Source organism: Strongylocentrotus purpuratus, unplaced genomic scaffold, assembly GCF_000002235.5.
Source record: "Strongylocentrotus purpuratus isolate Spur 01 unplaced genomic scaffold, Spur_5.0 spur5_scaffold_12, whole genome shotgun sequence".
NCBI lineage: Eukaryota > Metazoa > Echinodermata > Echinoidea > Camarodonta > Strongylocentrotidae > Strongylocentrotus > Strongylocentrotus purpuratus.
In genome coordinates this window covers 6,021,724-6,034,455 of record NW_022145597.1, presented here as the reverse complement: position 1 = coordinate 6,034,455, position 12,732 = coordinate 6,021,724, and the positions used below count along the sequence as shown (strand labels likewise).

The 12,732-nt window shown below is 35.7% G+C and overlaps 1 protein-coding gene across 4 annotated transcripts in view; it reads left to right on the top strand.

The window, feature by feature from the left end:
* Positions 1-12,732, top strand: part of LOC575507 (glycerophosphodiester phosphodiesterase domain-containing protein 5) — a 59,426-nt gene that overhangs the window by 21,064 nt on the left and 25,630 nt on the right. For all 4 annotated transcript variants that reach the window (XM_030981686.1, XM_030981684.1, XM_030981685.1 and 1 more), the window contains 5 exons: positions 4,204-4,356; positions 6,816-6,919; positions 8,802-8,895; positions 9,702-9,761; positions 10,713-10,811. In XM_030981686.1, coding sequence (XP_030837546.1) covers positions 4,258-4,356; positions 6,816-6,919; positions 8,802-8,895; positions 9,702-9,761; positions 10,713-10,811 — 456 coding nt within the window. In that variant the 5' untranslated portion in view covers positions 4,204-4,257. The remainder of the gene's footprint in view (positions 1-4,203; positions 4,357-6,815; positions 6,920-8,801; positions 8,896-9,701; positions 9,762-10,712; positions 10,812-12,732) is intronic.

Genomic DNA, 12,732 nt, shown 5'->3' with positions numbered 1-12,732 from the left:
ACTGTTCGTGTAAAAGAGTAGCGTGTATTCTCAACTAAGTTGAGCTGTCGTGATCATTCACTTGACTCTTAATCCATTATAACGTGACTTTCAAGTAAGTTTACGTGCACAGTAAAGATAATAAACAGCATTAATATTATTGATAACTGATAATATTAAGTGCTGTAAACAATCAACTGGAGTAGTTTTAATTGCTGATTAATTTCAATGATGCGATTCTAGCAGTGATTAATTGACACGAACTTTATCAAGGGAAGATTTGAAAATTGGGAACGATTAAGGAAGAAAAAAGAAGTGGAAGAGGAAGAAGAAGCGGGAAAAGAATAATAATAAGAAGAAGAAGACGAAGGAAGAAGAAGAAGACGAAGTAGAAGGAGAAGAACAAAGCAAATTACAAGAGCAACAACAACATCAACAATAATCATCAGGTTCGCACATTTTATCATGGTGGTTTTATTTTTATAAACAAGAAGTAGGGACTATTATTGTCTCGTCAGTTGGGAAAGGATTCCATCATTCTAGTAAATTAAAAAGGAATAATTTTCTGTCTTACCAGATATATCACTTATTTAATGATTGCTCACATACGCGGAACCAGGGTAGGGTAAAAGAGCCCTTACAGACGTGTTAGAGAAGGTAAAACGTTTTGGGGAAAATATTTCTCTCAGCGCTTTAAGTTGGCCATTAGACACGTATCATTTTCTCTTTAAAATAGGCATGATTCATGCATCCAACTGAGTTACACCAAGGAGGTACCAGAATTGGTTACAAACAGACTTGACAGATAACGCGAGTGCTAGTAGGTTTCCATCACAATGTAGGTTAACATAGCTTCGTTCTGGAGAATTTCCTCTTCATGAGGGTAAGCGTGGGTAGACTAGGAATGAAGAAAGTGAGAGAGAGAGAGAGAGAGAGAGAGAGAGAGATAAAGGGATAAGAGAGAGAAGGGGTAAGAGAGAGAGAGAGAGAGAGAGAGAGAGAGAGAGAGAGAGAAAGGAAGAAAAAAAGAAAAAAAGGGGAACAGATAGACAAACAAAGATGAGGCGACGGTTGAATGGACCAGACTTTTTACTCCGAATGGTTCTCTAAAAGGTCTCTGAAATTATCTTTCACGCTGACCAAACAACGTAAATACGCCTCCATATTATCCAACCCATTTTAGTATTGCAAACTTTTTAGAACCCATATCACTCATGACACACCCCCCCCCCACCCTCCCTTAAAAATTGCAATAGGTTTGGTAGTGAAGGATATTATCACGACCATACAGGTCAATCATGACGTTCGAACTGAGATGACACAGAAGTAGAACTTGACATACTTCACGATGATAATCCTGATAACCAAATGACAGTGGGACATCATTATCACTAGTGAGATTTGACCTAGCACCCCTGCCCCGGTTGTCGCCAGAAGAAAAAGTTAACGAGAGCATAGTATAAGATTAGTAGGTAATAACGACCCTCATACATCCAATAGACACATTGGAGAACGCTTCACTTTTGTCAGAGCCGTCATAATTAACGTCAAATGTGATTTGTCATTTGTCCGAATGGCGGCCCTTTCTACTGGCCTCAACACGAGATACATGGATAACAGACATACAGAGGCCTAGCCAAAGAGGAGACCCTTTCCTCGGCGCGGGGGAGGGGTGCCAATTTGTCGAGGTGGATTAAAAAGACACATGGTGTGCATGTGTGTGTGTGTGTGTGTGATATACAAGGCAAAGATACACTTTGATCGATTTTACCATGGTTTTTATTGTATTAATCCATTGAAATATATTCCATCTTTATACCAATGCTGGTGCAACAATTAAATTTTCATTTATTAAACCTAGATTATGCAAAATGATGATGTGCAACAACATGACAATATGTCCCGGTAATACCTAACAAACAGGGAACATTGGTGCCATTCGTATCGCCTGTATAAAACATAATTATCACTGTTACTACCAATAGATCAGACATGCATGGAAATCAGGTTAATTACCCACATTCGCAGGATGTTTTAAAAGTGAATCAATATCCTGATAAACTGTCGGAGTAATTAGGCGTGTACCTACAACGCCACGTGATGAATAACGGTCAAATTATATTTCTTTTAAAATCGACAGTAAGTGATTCCGTATGAAAATGGCTGAGGCCTCGGACTACTTATCTTAGTGGAACAGGAAAAAAGTATGGTAGCCTTTAGAGGAACGTCCTTTGAATATCAAAGTCAACTAGGTCATCAACCAGCACATTTTTTTAAGTTGGTAAAGATGCGTCATAAATCATACAAGGCTATCACTGTGTGTAGTGCGATAATATTATCCTACTATGTGATTGTGTTATATTTTAGTCATATATATTGTGAAATTATGAACAACGAATTATGTTGTATTTATGATTTTGTTTACTGGTACAAAAAAAGCTTTGTTGTAATTCTGTTTTAGTTTGTGTAAGCTAGGACTATGGAAAATGATTTGCTCTTTTGTTATAAGTTTTCTTGGCAGTCTGGTGTATGTAACGGTAACACCCCCCCCCCCCCCGTGTCAGTGTCACGTGATCCTGTAATGATTTAACCCATGTGTATTACTTAAGAATGTGTCATCATTATGATGTTGCATGTAGTATGAAGCTTTGATGTAACATAATCATATCTTCAGTTACAATTGAAAGGATTTAAATGCGATTCTCTTAAGTCCTTCAAGTATTTGTTTTCTTAATCCCGGTGTAATGATACTTCACGAAGGGCGATTACCCAATCCTTCCCGGTCTCAAACTGTAGCCCCACCCCCTGTCCCTCTCCTCCCACCATATTTCTCCTCCCTGCCCCCTCCCCTTTCTTCCCCCTCTCTATCACTCTATCTCTCTATGTCTCTTTGTGTCTGTCTGTCTCTCTCTTTGTGTCTCACTCTCTCTCTCCCTCTCTCTCTCTCCCTCCCTCCCCCCTCCCTCCCCTCTCTCTCCCTCCCTTTCTCTTTCTCTCTCTCTCTCTCCCCCCAACTCTATTTCCCCATACTTTCTTTTATTTCTTTTTATCATAATCGTTTCCTTTCATTGTACCTGTTGTATTTCAAAAGCAAATGATAATCAAACTCCGATAAGCCATCCTCATCTAGATAAATGTATAAAGATTATCTGAATCTGATTCATTTATGTTGTATAACCTGTGTTTGTCTAGATTTTTCAATACAATGCATTAGGCAAAATCAGTTTGGGTTTTCCCTTAATGGCCTGACGTGTACATTGTATTTTAAGCTCCCATTCACCTTCAAACTACGTAAGCAAACTGTTATTCACTTCATTTTCTCGAGCCTAGTGATTTTTTGCAGTTCTGTCTGCTTTATCCTGATTCATATGTTACGATTAATACCCCAATGAAAGTTTTAAGTATTATGTTACCTTTTATATAATATTGAAATATTGATTATCACACATATAATTGTAATATATTGCAGTCTAGTGTAAATATACTTCCGACGCTCAAATGACTTAGGACTTTAAAATGATACAATAATTCAGTATTTCACAACTTTCCCTATGGCCTTCACTCATGTTTCCGCTTTGAAAATAACATCACCGTGAGAAAAGTATTAGCTCCGTGGTTTACCCGTGACCTTGTCAAAGCAAGTAACTTTGGCGAAGCTTTGATTAAGAGTTTTCCCCAGGGTTGATGATATTCCAAGATGAATCACAAACAAATTTAAAGGACTGTTCTAAAAGTTTAGAGAATTTTGGTCGATTGATATCCCTGATCAGGGCCCTGCTTCAATAAAACTTGATATCAATAACAAATGCTAAATCGTTCCCATTGCAAACATGATGTAAATACGCCGACAAAAATTCATTTCCGATCCGGTCTATATTTGTTTTAAAGACTCTTTAAAGCTTCATTAATTCTCAATTGATTAATCGATATTTTGTTTGGGTTTATTTTACCTGACTGCTGAGGAGGTAAGTACAATCTCGGAGCTAAGCTATCGAACGGACCTAAGGCGATAAGTCCTATCCGAGGGGCATTGTCACGAGGTGTAATGCCACACCAAGGTGCGTTAGCGTATATCAACTTGGTTTCGCATCCAGGACCCCCCCCCCCCCTCCCCCCTCCCCCCCCCCCCCAGCTATGAGACCACAGCTATACCGCTGAGCCATAACGCCTCCTCATTTTATTGTTTTCTAATTAATATTTCATAATGTTCCTCATCTTTTGCAGTAACTTCTGACATATCAGTGGCTGAACAAGAGTGACGTCACCAAGCTTAACACAATGGGTGGAGGTTGCTCAAGATGCTGTGCAGGCTGGGTGACGTGTTGCTATGGATGCAGAAAACGCCAATCATATACACAAAAGATGTCCACTAAAACGGTGAGTAAAAAAAAATATATATATATTTTGCTTTCAGTTATTGTTGTTGATATCGGAGCTCGAATTACCATGCTTTATCTCTTCATGACTCTCATGTCTACTTTGACAACTTTGCATATCATTTGTCAGAATAAAGATATTTCGATTATCCTGTCAAGTTGGTAAATACATGTAAAAGTATTCAGAGATGAAATTAAATTGATTTTTATTGGTTCTAAAATGAGGCTTGTATGCATGTAAATTCGCAGGCGCGGATTCACGGGGGGGGGGGGGGAGAGAGACTGGCCCGCCCCCCCCCCCCCCCTGGCAAAAAAAGTTTTGAAAAAAGACGGCCCCCTAAAAAAGTATTTAAAAAAGATGGTTACTACAAATTTACCTTTTACTTTTGATTTTTTGGGGGGTCTTTTTTTTTTGGGGGGGGGGGGGGGTGGGGGTCTTTTTTGTTTATTTAGTGCTCCACTAGCCCCCACCCCCACTGAACGAACTATCGGTCGCCGCGATTTTCAAATCCTGGATCCGCCGCTGTTCATGCGTATGTGAAAATATCCAAGATTTAAAGACACAGTCTCACTTCAGAATATCTTTCAGAAGTCAAACTTGCAAGAGAGCCGAGATAGAGAAACAGAATTTACGAAGATATATCTAGCTTAAAGGCATCGTTTATTAATTTTAAATCTGAGATGCATGGCCCTACGTGTTATCAATGTCTGCAATGTGGTGTAATATTAAAGCCCTAAAAATATTGCTTCGAAATGATCATCAAGTGCCTCAAAAAAGGAAAAATATTTGAGTGACCGGTTTTACCATACTCATTTCCCCCAATAGACTAGTAGTGTTATGAAAGCCGTTAGGAAAACGCAAAATCTGATTTCCAATCATAAATGTCTTGATAATCAGACCGGCGATCGGCTTGTAAAAGTCATGGGGTTCCTGACTGACCTAAAGGTTTATAATTATCATTGTAGCATGAGCTAAATCCAGGATTTTGTTTTAGAATCTAAGGCAAAGTTAACCAATCCATTTAAATTTAAAACCAGCCATATATGTTTCTATAGGAATGCTGAATTAATCCTTTTAGCATTCTTACATATTATCCGATGTTTCTGGGAAGCGAGGGTCATGAATGAATTCATCTTGTGACAGATAATGCTCTTATCTCTTTTAGCCTTGATATGTCATTTTAACTTTCGAAAGAAGATCCACCAATTCTTTTTCTACGAATTCTTGTTGAGACTAATGATGGTAAATTGACAAGAATTTCAGAATATGGCGATACGGTTAGCTTGTCTGTTTGTTTGCCTCATACGTTTTATTATTTAGTCGGATGTTAGGAGGTGATTAAATTGTGGATTATCAGAACTGCGTCCACCAATTTTTTTTTTTTTTTTTTTTTTTGGGGGGGGGGGGAGGATGTTAGATTCGAACTTATCGAACTTATAGCGCTTCGAGACTTTGGTGGTAAGCGCTTGTATTATAAGCATCGTTTTTATCATTATTATTATTATTATCGTTAGGTCTTCCATCAAACGCACATTATCATCGCATAGCATTCTCTCGTATAAATGCGATTTATATCAAACTCAAGCTCAGTTGCAATTAATACGAATCCATCATGATTTTAAGACGGATCCTGATCATTTATACACATAATTTAGATAATTTGATAGCTTCATGAAACCTAGATCATGTTCAAGTTTTTTTCTACCATGAGAGTTTCTTTAGAGATACTCCTCAAACGATTCGTACAATACGTTCAATAAATTTGGCCTTTGGCTTGTAATTATGGTTGCTATGGGGTTCGTAACTCTTTTTGTAAACACTATACATGTATTTGTATTTCGGATAAATTTGCATCCTAATATATACCTAAATAAGTTGTTCAGACCATATCAAGCGTGGTATAGTAATATGAGAGCACCGAGGTATATTATTAGTACAGGCCCATGACTCTCATACGAAAGGTCCAGGTGATAATGAGACCAAATCGATTAAATATCACTCCATATGAGAGAAAATTAATGAAATTCCCATTATTTTCTGAAATTGTAGTCTAAAGCTTTTAATATGCTTGTTTCTAAACTTTGTTTAGGGCTGTCTGGTCTTTCTTTTTCTCTTTGTAATTGTTATATATCGTTCTATGTGTTGTTATATATTTCAATCTTTCAATGTAATTGTATTTGTTGTTGTTATTGTTTGTTTCCCATATTCATGTAATAAAATGTTTAAATATACTCTCCTCTTGCTTTCGAGCACTTCACTTTTGTTCACCAGGGGACTATTTTGACGAGACCGCCTTCTTTTGTGGTACCCTTAATGTATATATGTATATATAATGTATGTATGTAATGTATATATAATAATTTGCCTATGTGCTGTATATCTGATGTGTACGTCTAAAATAATGCTTTTATTGTAATGAAATAAAATTAAACTTGAATCCCTTTCTGTTTGCCATGCAGGCTGAGCGCGTATGGTTTTGTGTGATGGCGTTCACATTCCTCGCAACTCTCTTCGATATGTTCCTATGGGTTTCTTCAGATAATGATGCTGACAGTGTGAACGCGTAAGTACAATCGTCAAAGGGGAAGTCCACCCTGATATTAAGTTGGTTTTAATAGAAGAAAAATATGAGAGGAACAGGTCGGTGAAAGTTTGAGCAAATTCCGATTAATAATAAGAAAATTATGGATTGTTGAAGTTGCGATCAATCAAACACATAATTATTGGCAACACTGTGACGTATCCTGTGAGCTCCTCTCCAATTTGCTGTGTACATGAAATTTCATAAACTTTTTTTTTCTTCGTTATTGATGACGGAATAGATTTCTTTTCCATAGAGAGGTTGTATAGAAACATGCTTACGATAGTTTTATTTAGGTGCATGTATGGATAGAAAATTTGCTTGAGGGAAAATAATTCTTTTAAAACCAACTTATTATCAGAGTGGACTTCCCCTGTTATTATACTCAATGAAATGCCTCACGTACCTAAATCAAATTTTGTTGCTTTTAAGTATTCAAATCTATTTGAGGAAAAAGGGTATTGAGATAAATGTTGGATCTTGACTGTATGAACAGCCTAAGGCTGGCTGGTTATCTCTACAACCTTTCCGATCCAATACAATCAGTGAAATCATCCAAACCATCCAAACAAAATAGAAATGGACGTTTTGGAATGATATTCAAATGTGTAAGTTAATGGATTAATCGCATCAATAACGAATTCAGAATTTGAATTCTGCACATCATCGCACGTTTGTTGAAAACCTTAATTCATTGAGGGCGGTATTCAGAGGTGACCAGCTCATTACGTTCTAAGATCTCCGTATTTTTGCCTTTTTTTTTGTCACCCTGTTTTTGTCATTTTTGGGGGAGGTTAATCTTTCATTAATGAATAGAAGCTGTTTCAGTGCTATTAAAAAGGATATACATGTATTTTTTTAAAAAGATACTTGTTTCTTCTTTTAGCGTCTGTAACCACTATCTCTATAAATCGGCTTAATATACTAAGAGCTAATGATCTTCTCTTAAAAAAACATTCGGCAAAATTAATGATGCTATACTTCATGATGATGTCCAATGCACCAAATAGAGCAAAGTCTTTGTCCTTCCTGAGTCCCTTCATACAAACCCAATGAAAATAGGATTTGTTGGCAAAGGGCATATTTTACGTTTTGAGAAAGTTAAAGTTACCATCAGACCGAACATTTCGGTCTGTTCTTAGGAAATGAGTTTATTTGACGGATGTCCATTTAATCAAAAACGGACTTAAAAGATAGAAATTGGAGCAGGTAGATGACGTCAATTTGCGCATGATGTAATAGGGCTATAGGCCAAGGTAATGACAGAAATGTGATAGTGTGGGACTGTGCAATGAATTTCAATGAACGCGATGAATATCCCCATTTTGTGTGTGTGTTTTTGAAGGCATCTAAATAGCTTTTTTTTACGTCTACTATATACCACTTCATGACTTCTTTGGCCATTCATAGTTTCTTGTCTAACTCAATATCGTTCTCTGCTCATTATCTATACAAAATCTTTAAAGGAATTAAGTCTGTGTGTTATCCTGTAATTTGTATTTTCAATTACTTATCCATTCTGCTTAATAAATGTGTTAATCTATTTCATGATTTTAGTCTGGGGCTGTCATATTTTCAAGCAATCTGCTGACAATGACAGTCCGTCTTCCACAAATAATTGTATAATGTTTGACGCAATTCGGTATTTATGACTTAGTGAAATTTATCATTTCGTTTTTGAAAAAAACAACTGTTATATATATTTGCTTATTTATGATTCACTGTCAGAAAAAAATGCTTATAGTATTCTATATTACTATTGTTATTGGAAAGCTGTGTACTTATATGAATGCAAAAGAAAATCAAATCAAATCAAAATCAAAATATTTGAATGTTACTTTTCTTTTTATTAATTTCATTTTAGGGGTTTCTGGAAGTCAACAGGAGTATGGTTCCCGTTCTATTTCACATTTCAGATCATCTCTTACGTAACATTTGGTTACATCATGCTTCTCATGGTACGTATGCCTTTAAAAACAAAAGTGATTATTATAACCATATCATTCTCTTTACTCCTTCTGACACTATGCGATAGAGATTTTTAATTTTTATTGGATGTTCCCTTTCCATGGAATTGGAATCCAATTTGCATTCATTATTTTATCAATATTAACAACCTTACATAAAATTTTGTCTACGGCACACAGGGCTGACCAGATACATCCCACATACAAATTGGTAGCTCCCTGTCTATTCATTTTTGGATACAAAGGGTGATTAATGATGAAGTTGATTAATGGTAGAGCTTCACAATTGTGAAAGATCGCCCTCTGTTGACCACTACTGGGATGAATGCTGTCACTTCAGTATCTAATTCCGCCCTCATACATGTAGGCTTCATCATTCGCAATATTGATTGGAGAGTTCCTCTTCATTAAAAAAAATAAACCGAATTTGCAAAAGTGAAAAAGTATGCAACTTAAGATTTGCGTACCCTCGAGGTTATTTTAGTGGAGTTAGTCTTTGTTACCAGTCTCCCTTTTATGTAAAAGGTTATATCATGTCTTGTGTGGTTTTGAATAAAATGAACTTGAACTTGATTCTAAAATAATATGCGGTATTCTATTGTTAAATTGTTATTTGAATGCATTTTTTTTTTTTTTTTTTTACTTCTATTTCGATTTACCCTTTACACACAAGATAAAGAAATTATAAGATCGATTAAACTTCGGATTGTAAATGTAACCATTCCTAGATAAGCATAATGTGTCCCTTTACTTCTTGATTTTTAATGTTGATTTGCTTTTTCTTTTCCATATCCCAGATTTTTGGATTTCTACACATGATTCTAAGCGAAAGACTTCAATTACACATGTTACACAAGGTACGTTTTAATATGATTTGTATAATCATCGTGATCATTAAATTTATCCTCATTATCATCATTATTATCATCATCACCATCATCATTATCACCATCATCATCACCACCACTATTATTGTCACCTTCATCATCATCATCCTCATCCTCATCATCACCATCATTATCATTACCATCACCATCATCATCATCATCATCATCATCATCATCATCTTCCAAGATATGTATATTCCTAGGAATTTGGTAGATTGAACACGTTTAATATTTACCTAATTCATGTTTATGTCACCAGGGAGTGTTTGTATTGAATTAGTTAAAAACATATAATTTGCCTTTTTTATATTTAGAGGTAACTTGTTTGTCCGTATCCACCTATAAACAGAGTTCCGAGTTCCTTTTATTTAATAGGTTTATCAGATTACGATAATACTTCATTGTTAGTCCGTCGATACTCGTTAATATAATGACTTTGTAATCATGACAGTTTTAATCTTTTGTTTCGACCCTGTGACGGAGCTGTTATCCCGTTGACAACTGACTTTTCAATTCAAATAATTCAATGTATTTATTAGTCCAATGTACTTTCAACATGATATTTGTTTAGCTTATATGTAAAATAAAGGCTCAGGCATGGTTTACTAAGAACAGAATAGGATACGAAATATGGATTTATTTTGGTGATGAAAAAATAGTAAAGATACATAAATTGGATTTTCGTTTGGTTATGGCTTATTTCGTTTCCTTTAATTACAAAATTTAGCTGTCTTCATGCGTAGTCATAAATATAAAAAAATATTTACCTCTATACACATAGAAATTTCATCTTTTAAACTGAATTGAAGTATGTCGGAATACAATTTCACAGGCGTAAATCGGAACCATTCTCTACCCGTAGTCAATGGCTTAATTCCGCGTCAAATCATATTTTATTTCTTTGTTTTCCTACGACCACAGATCGGTGTAGTGATGTCGCTTGTGATGACGATCACCCTCATCGTCTTCGTTAGCATCAGATTACGTCATCTCTGGCATTTTGTGCCCGAACTTCTACAGGTACAAAGAAAGCCCATAATCTATCATAATAATAATAATAATATTTCGCTTTTATATAGCGCCTAATACATTCGATCGAATGCGAATTCTCCACTCCTGGGGAGCATTCCAGCCAGGCGCCATTTTATAGACGCTCACAATGCTGAACAAACTAAATTAAACGTTCGGAGGTGGAGAGTGGCAAATGCAGATTATCGTCTTTCCAAAAGAACGCTAGTGCGGGGCTACGATTTGAACCCCGTACCTTTTGTTATGCTGTCGGGTGACTTATCCACTAGACCACAACACCTCTATGAAAAGAAAGAGAAGAAGAAAGTAGTGATCTTGTAAAGGAAAAGATAATTTTGTGAGCTTTCACATAATTATTTTTTGTCTTTCGTATACGGAAAATTATCAAAGCAGCAATTTCATATCAACTTCAGGATAAATAAATTCAGAATCAAACTATTTAGAATACCTTTTCCACAACTCTTTTCACAGGTAATCGCGTGAAAGATTTTCTTAATTTTTTCTTCAAATTTCAGTCAATAAATAGAAAATTATTCACATTTTAAAGCTGCTGGAAATGTGTTGTTCTTTTAGAGTGGAATATTCATCCGGTGAGAGTTGCAATATGATTTTTGTCCTTGATTATGATGTAATTTAAATTGTGTTCTTCTGCGCTTGTTATAAACTTCTTCTTTTTAAACTACACAGTGAATTTCAATTTAGATTAACAACAATTTGTTTTGTTAATATTTGTATTTTTTTAATATCCAAAAGTAGATAAGGGTCACATCTTGATTATTGTAGCCATTTTGATGAATAATATGAATGCTTTTTAGATGTACAACATGATTTTGATGCTATCTTAAATTTAGAATGCACTTCCTTGAGATTTGTATCTCAAGTAGCCATCTTAAAAATAATGTTGAAAACCGTTACTGCGTTAGTTTACCTAATAGATAGTGTCTTTTAATCAAATGTGTTTTTAAGAGCTACTCGAACACAGCATTAAGAGATAATTATCTACAAAGAGAGTGCAATACCGATTTATTGCACTTAGAATTTTCGTCAACTTTGCAGTCATTTTCTTCCAATTTATTGCCGTTCCGCAGTAATGTTGTTGCGCACTCTGGACCAGCTGGTTATGAATTTACCATTCACAATGGTTGGAGTTCCTGGTATTGCGCATAGTAAAGACATGATCAGCTAGCCCTGCGCAGCTAAGGTGCACACGTACTGCGGAACGTCCTTAAATTTAAAGAAAACGACTGCAAACATAACGAAAAGTCTAAGTGCAATTTTTAGATAAGTGCCTTTTAATGATGTCCTTGCGTAGCTCTTAAAAGAAACATATGTGGTCGAAAAATCATATCTATAAAGAGAATTCACGCAGTGTGATTTATAAGTAGCTGGGTTAAAGGTACTATGTCCCTTTTGCAGCTAACCTCAAATGCTGTAGAACTTTGCAGGAATTATGAATATGTCATGTATGTCCTATCTCTGAAATTTAAACGTTAGCAGTGTCCTCATATTCAAATTATGCAAGGAAACCCGTTTACTTGCTAGACTTCACTGTCAGACACTATTGAGTGACTGACTGACTTTTTTTCTTCTTTGGTAATAACATACATGAAAAGAGTTGTAAAGGGTACATGAGCATTTGTCTACATCAATAACCCACTTCTTGTGATGGCCAAGATTAAACTGATTGGGTGGTATTCTGGTAGCGCGTACTAAGTTAGCGCGCACTAAGTTAGTCCACGCTTTTATGGAGTGCCTGTTGTCAACTCATTTATCCTTTACAGATTATTTTAATCCTTCAATGAAAAGTCTCCAAAAATTAATTTTGCAATGAAATGGGAAGAAAAAGATTATATGAGTATGAACTGAATTTCCAAAAAGTCTTTGGTAGATTATCTTTGTCATGAATATTGAA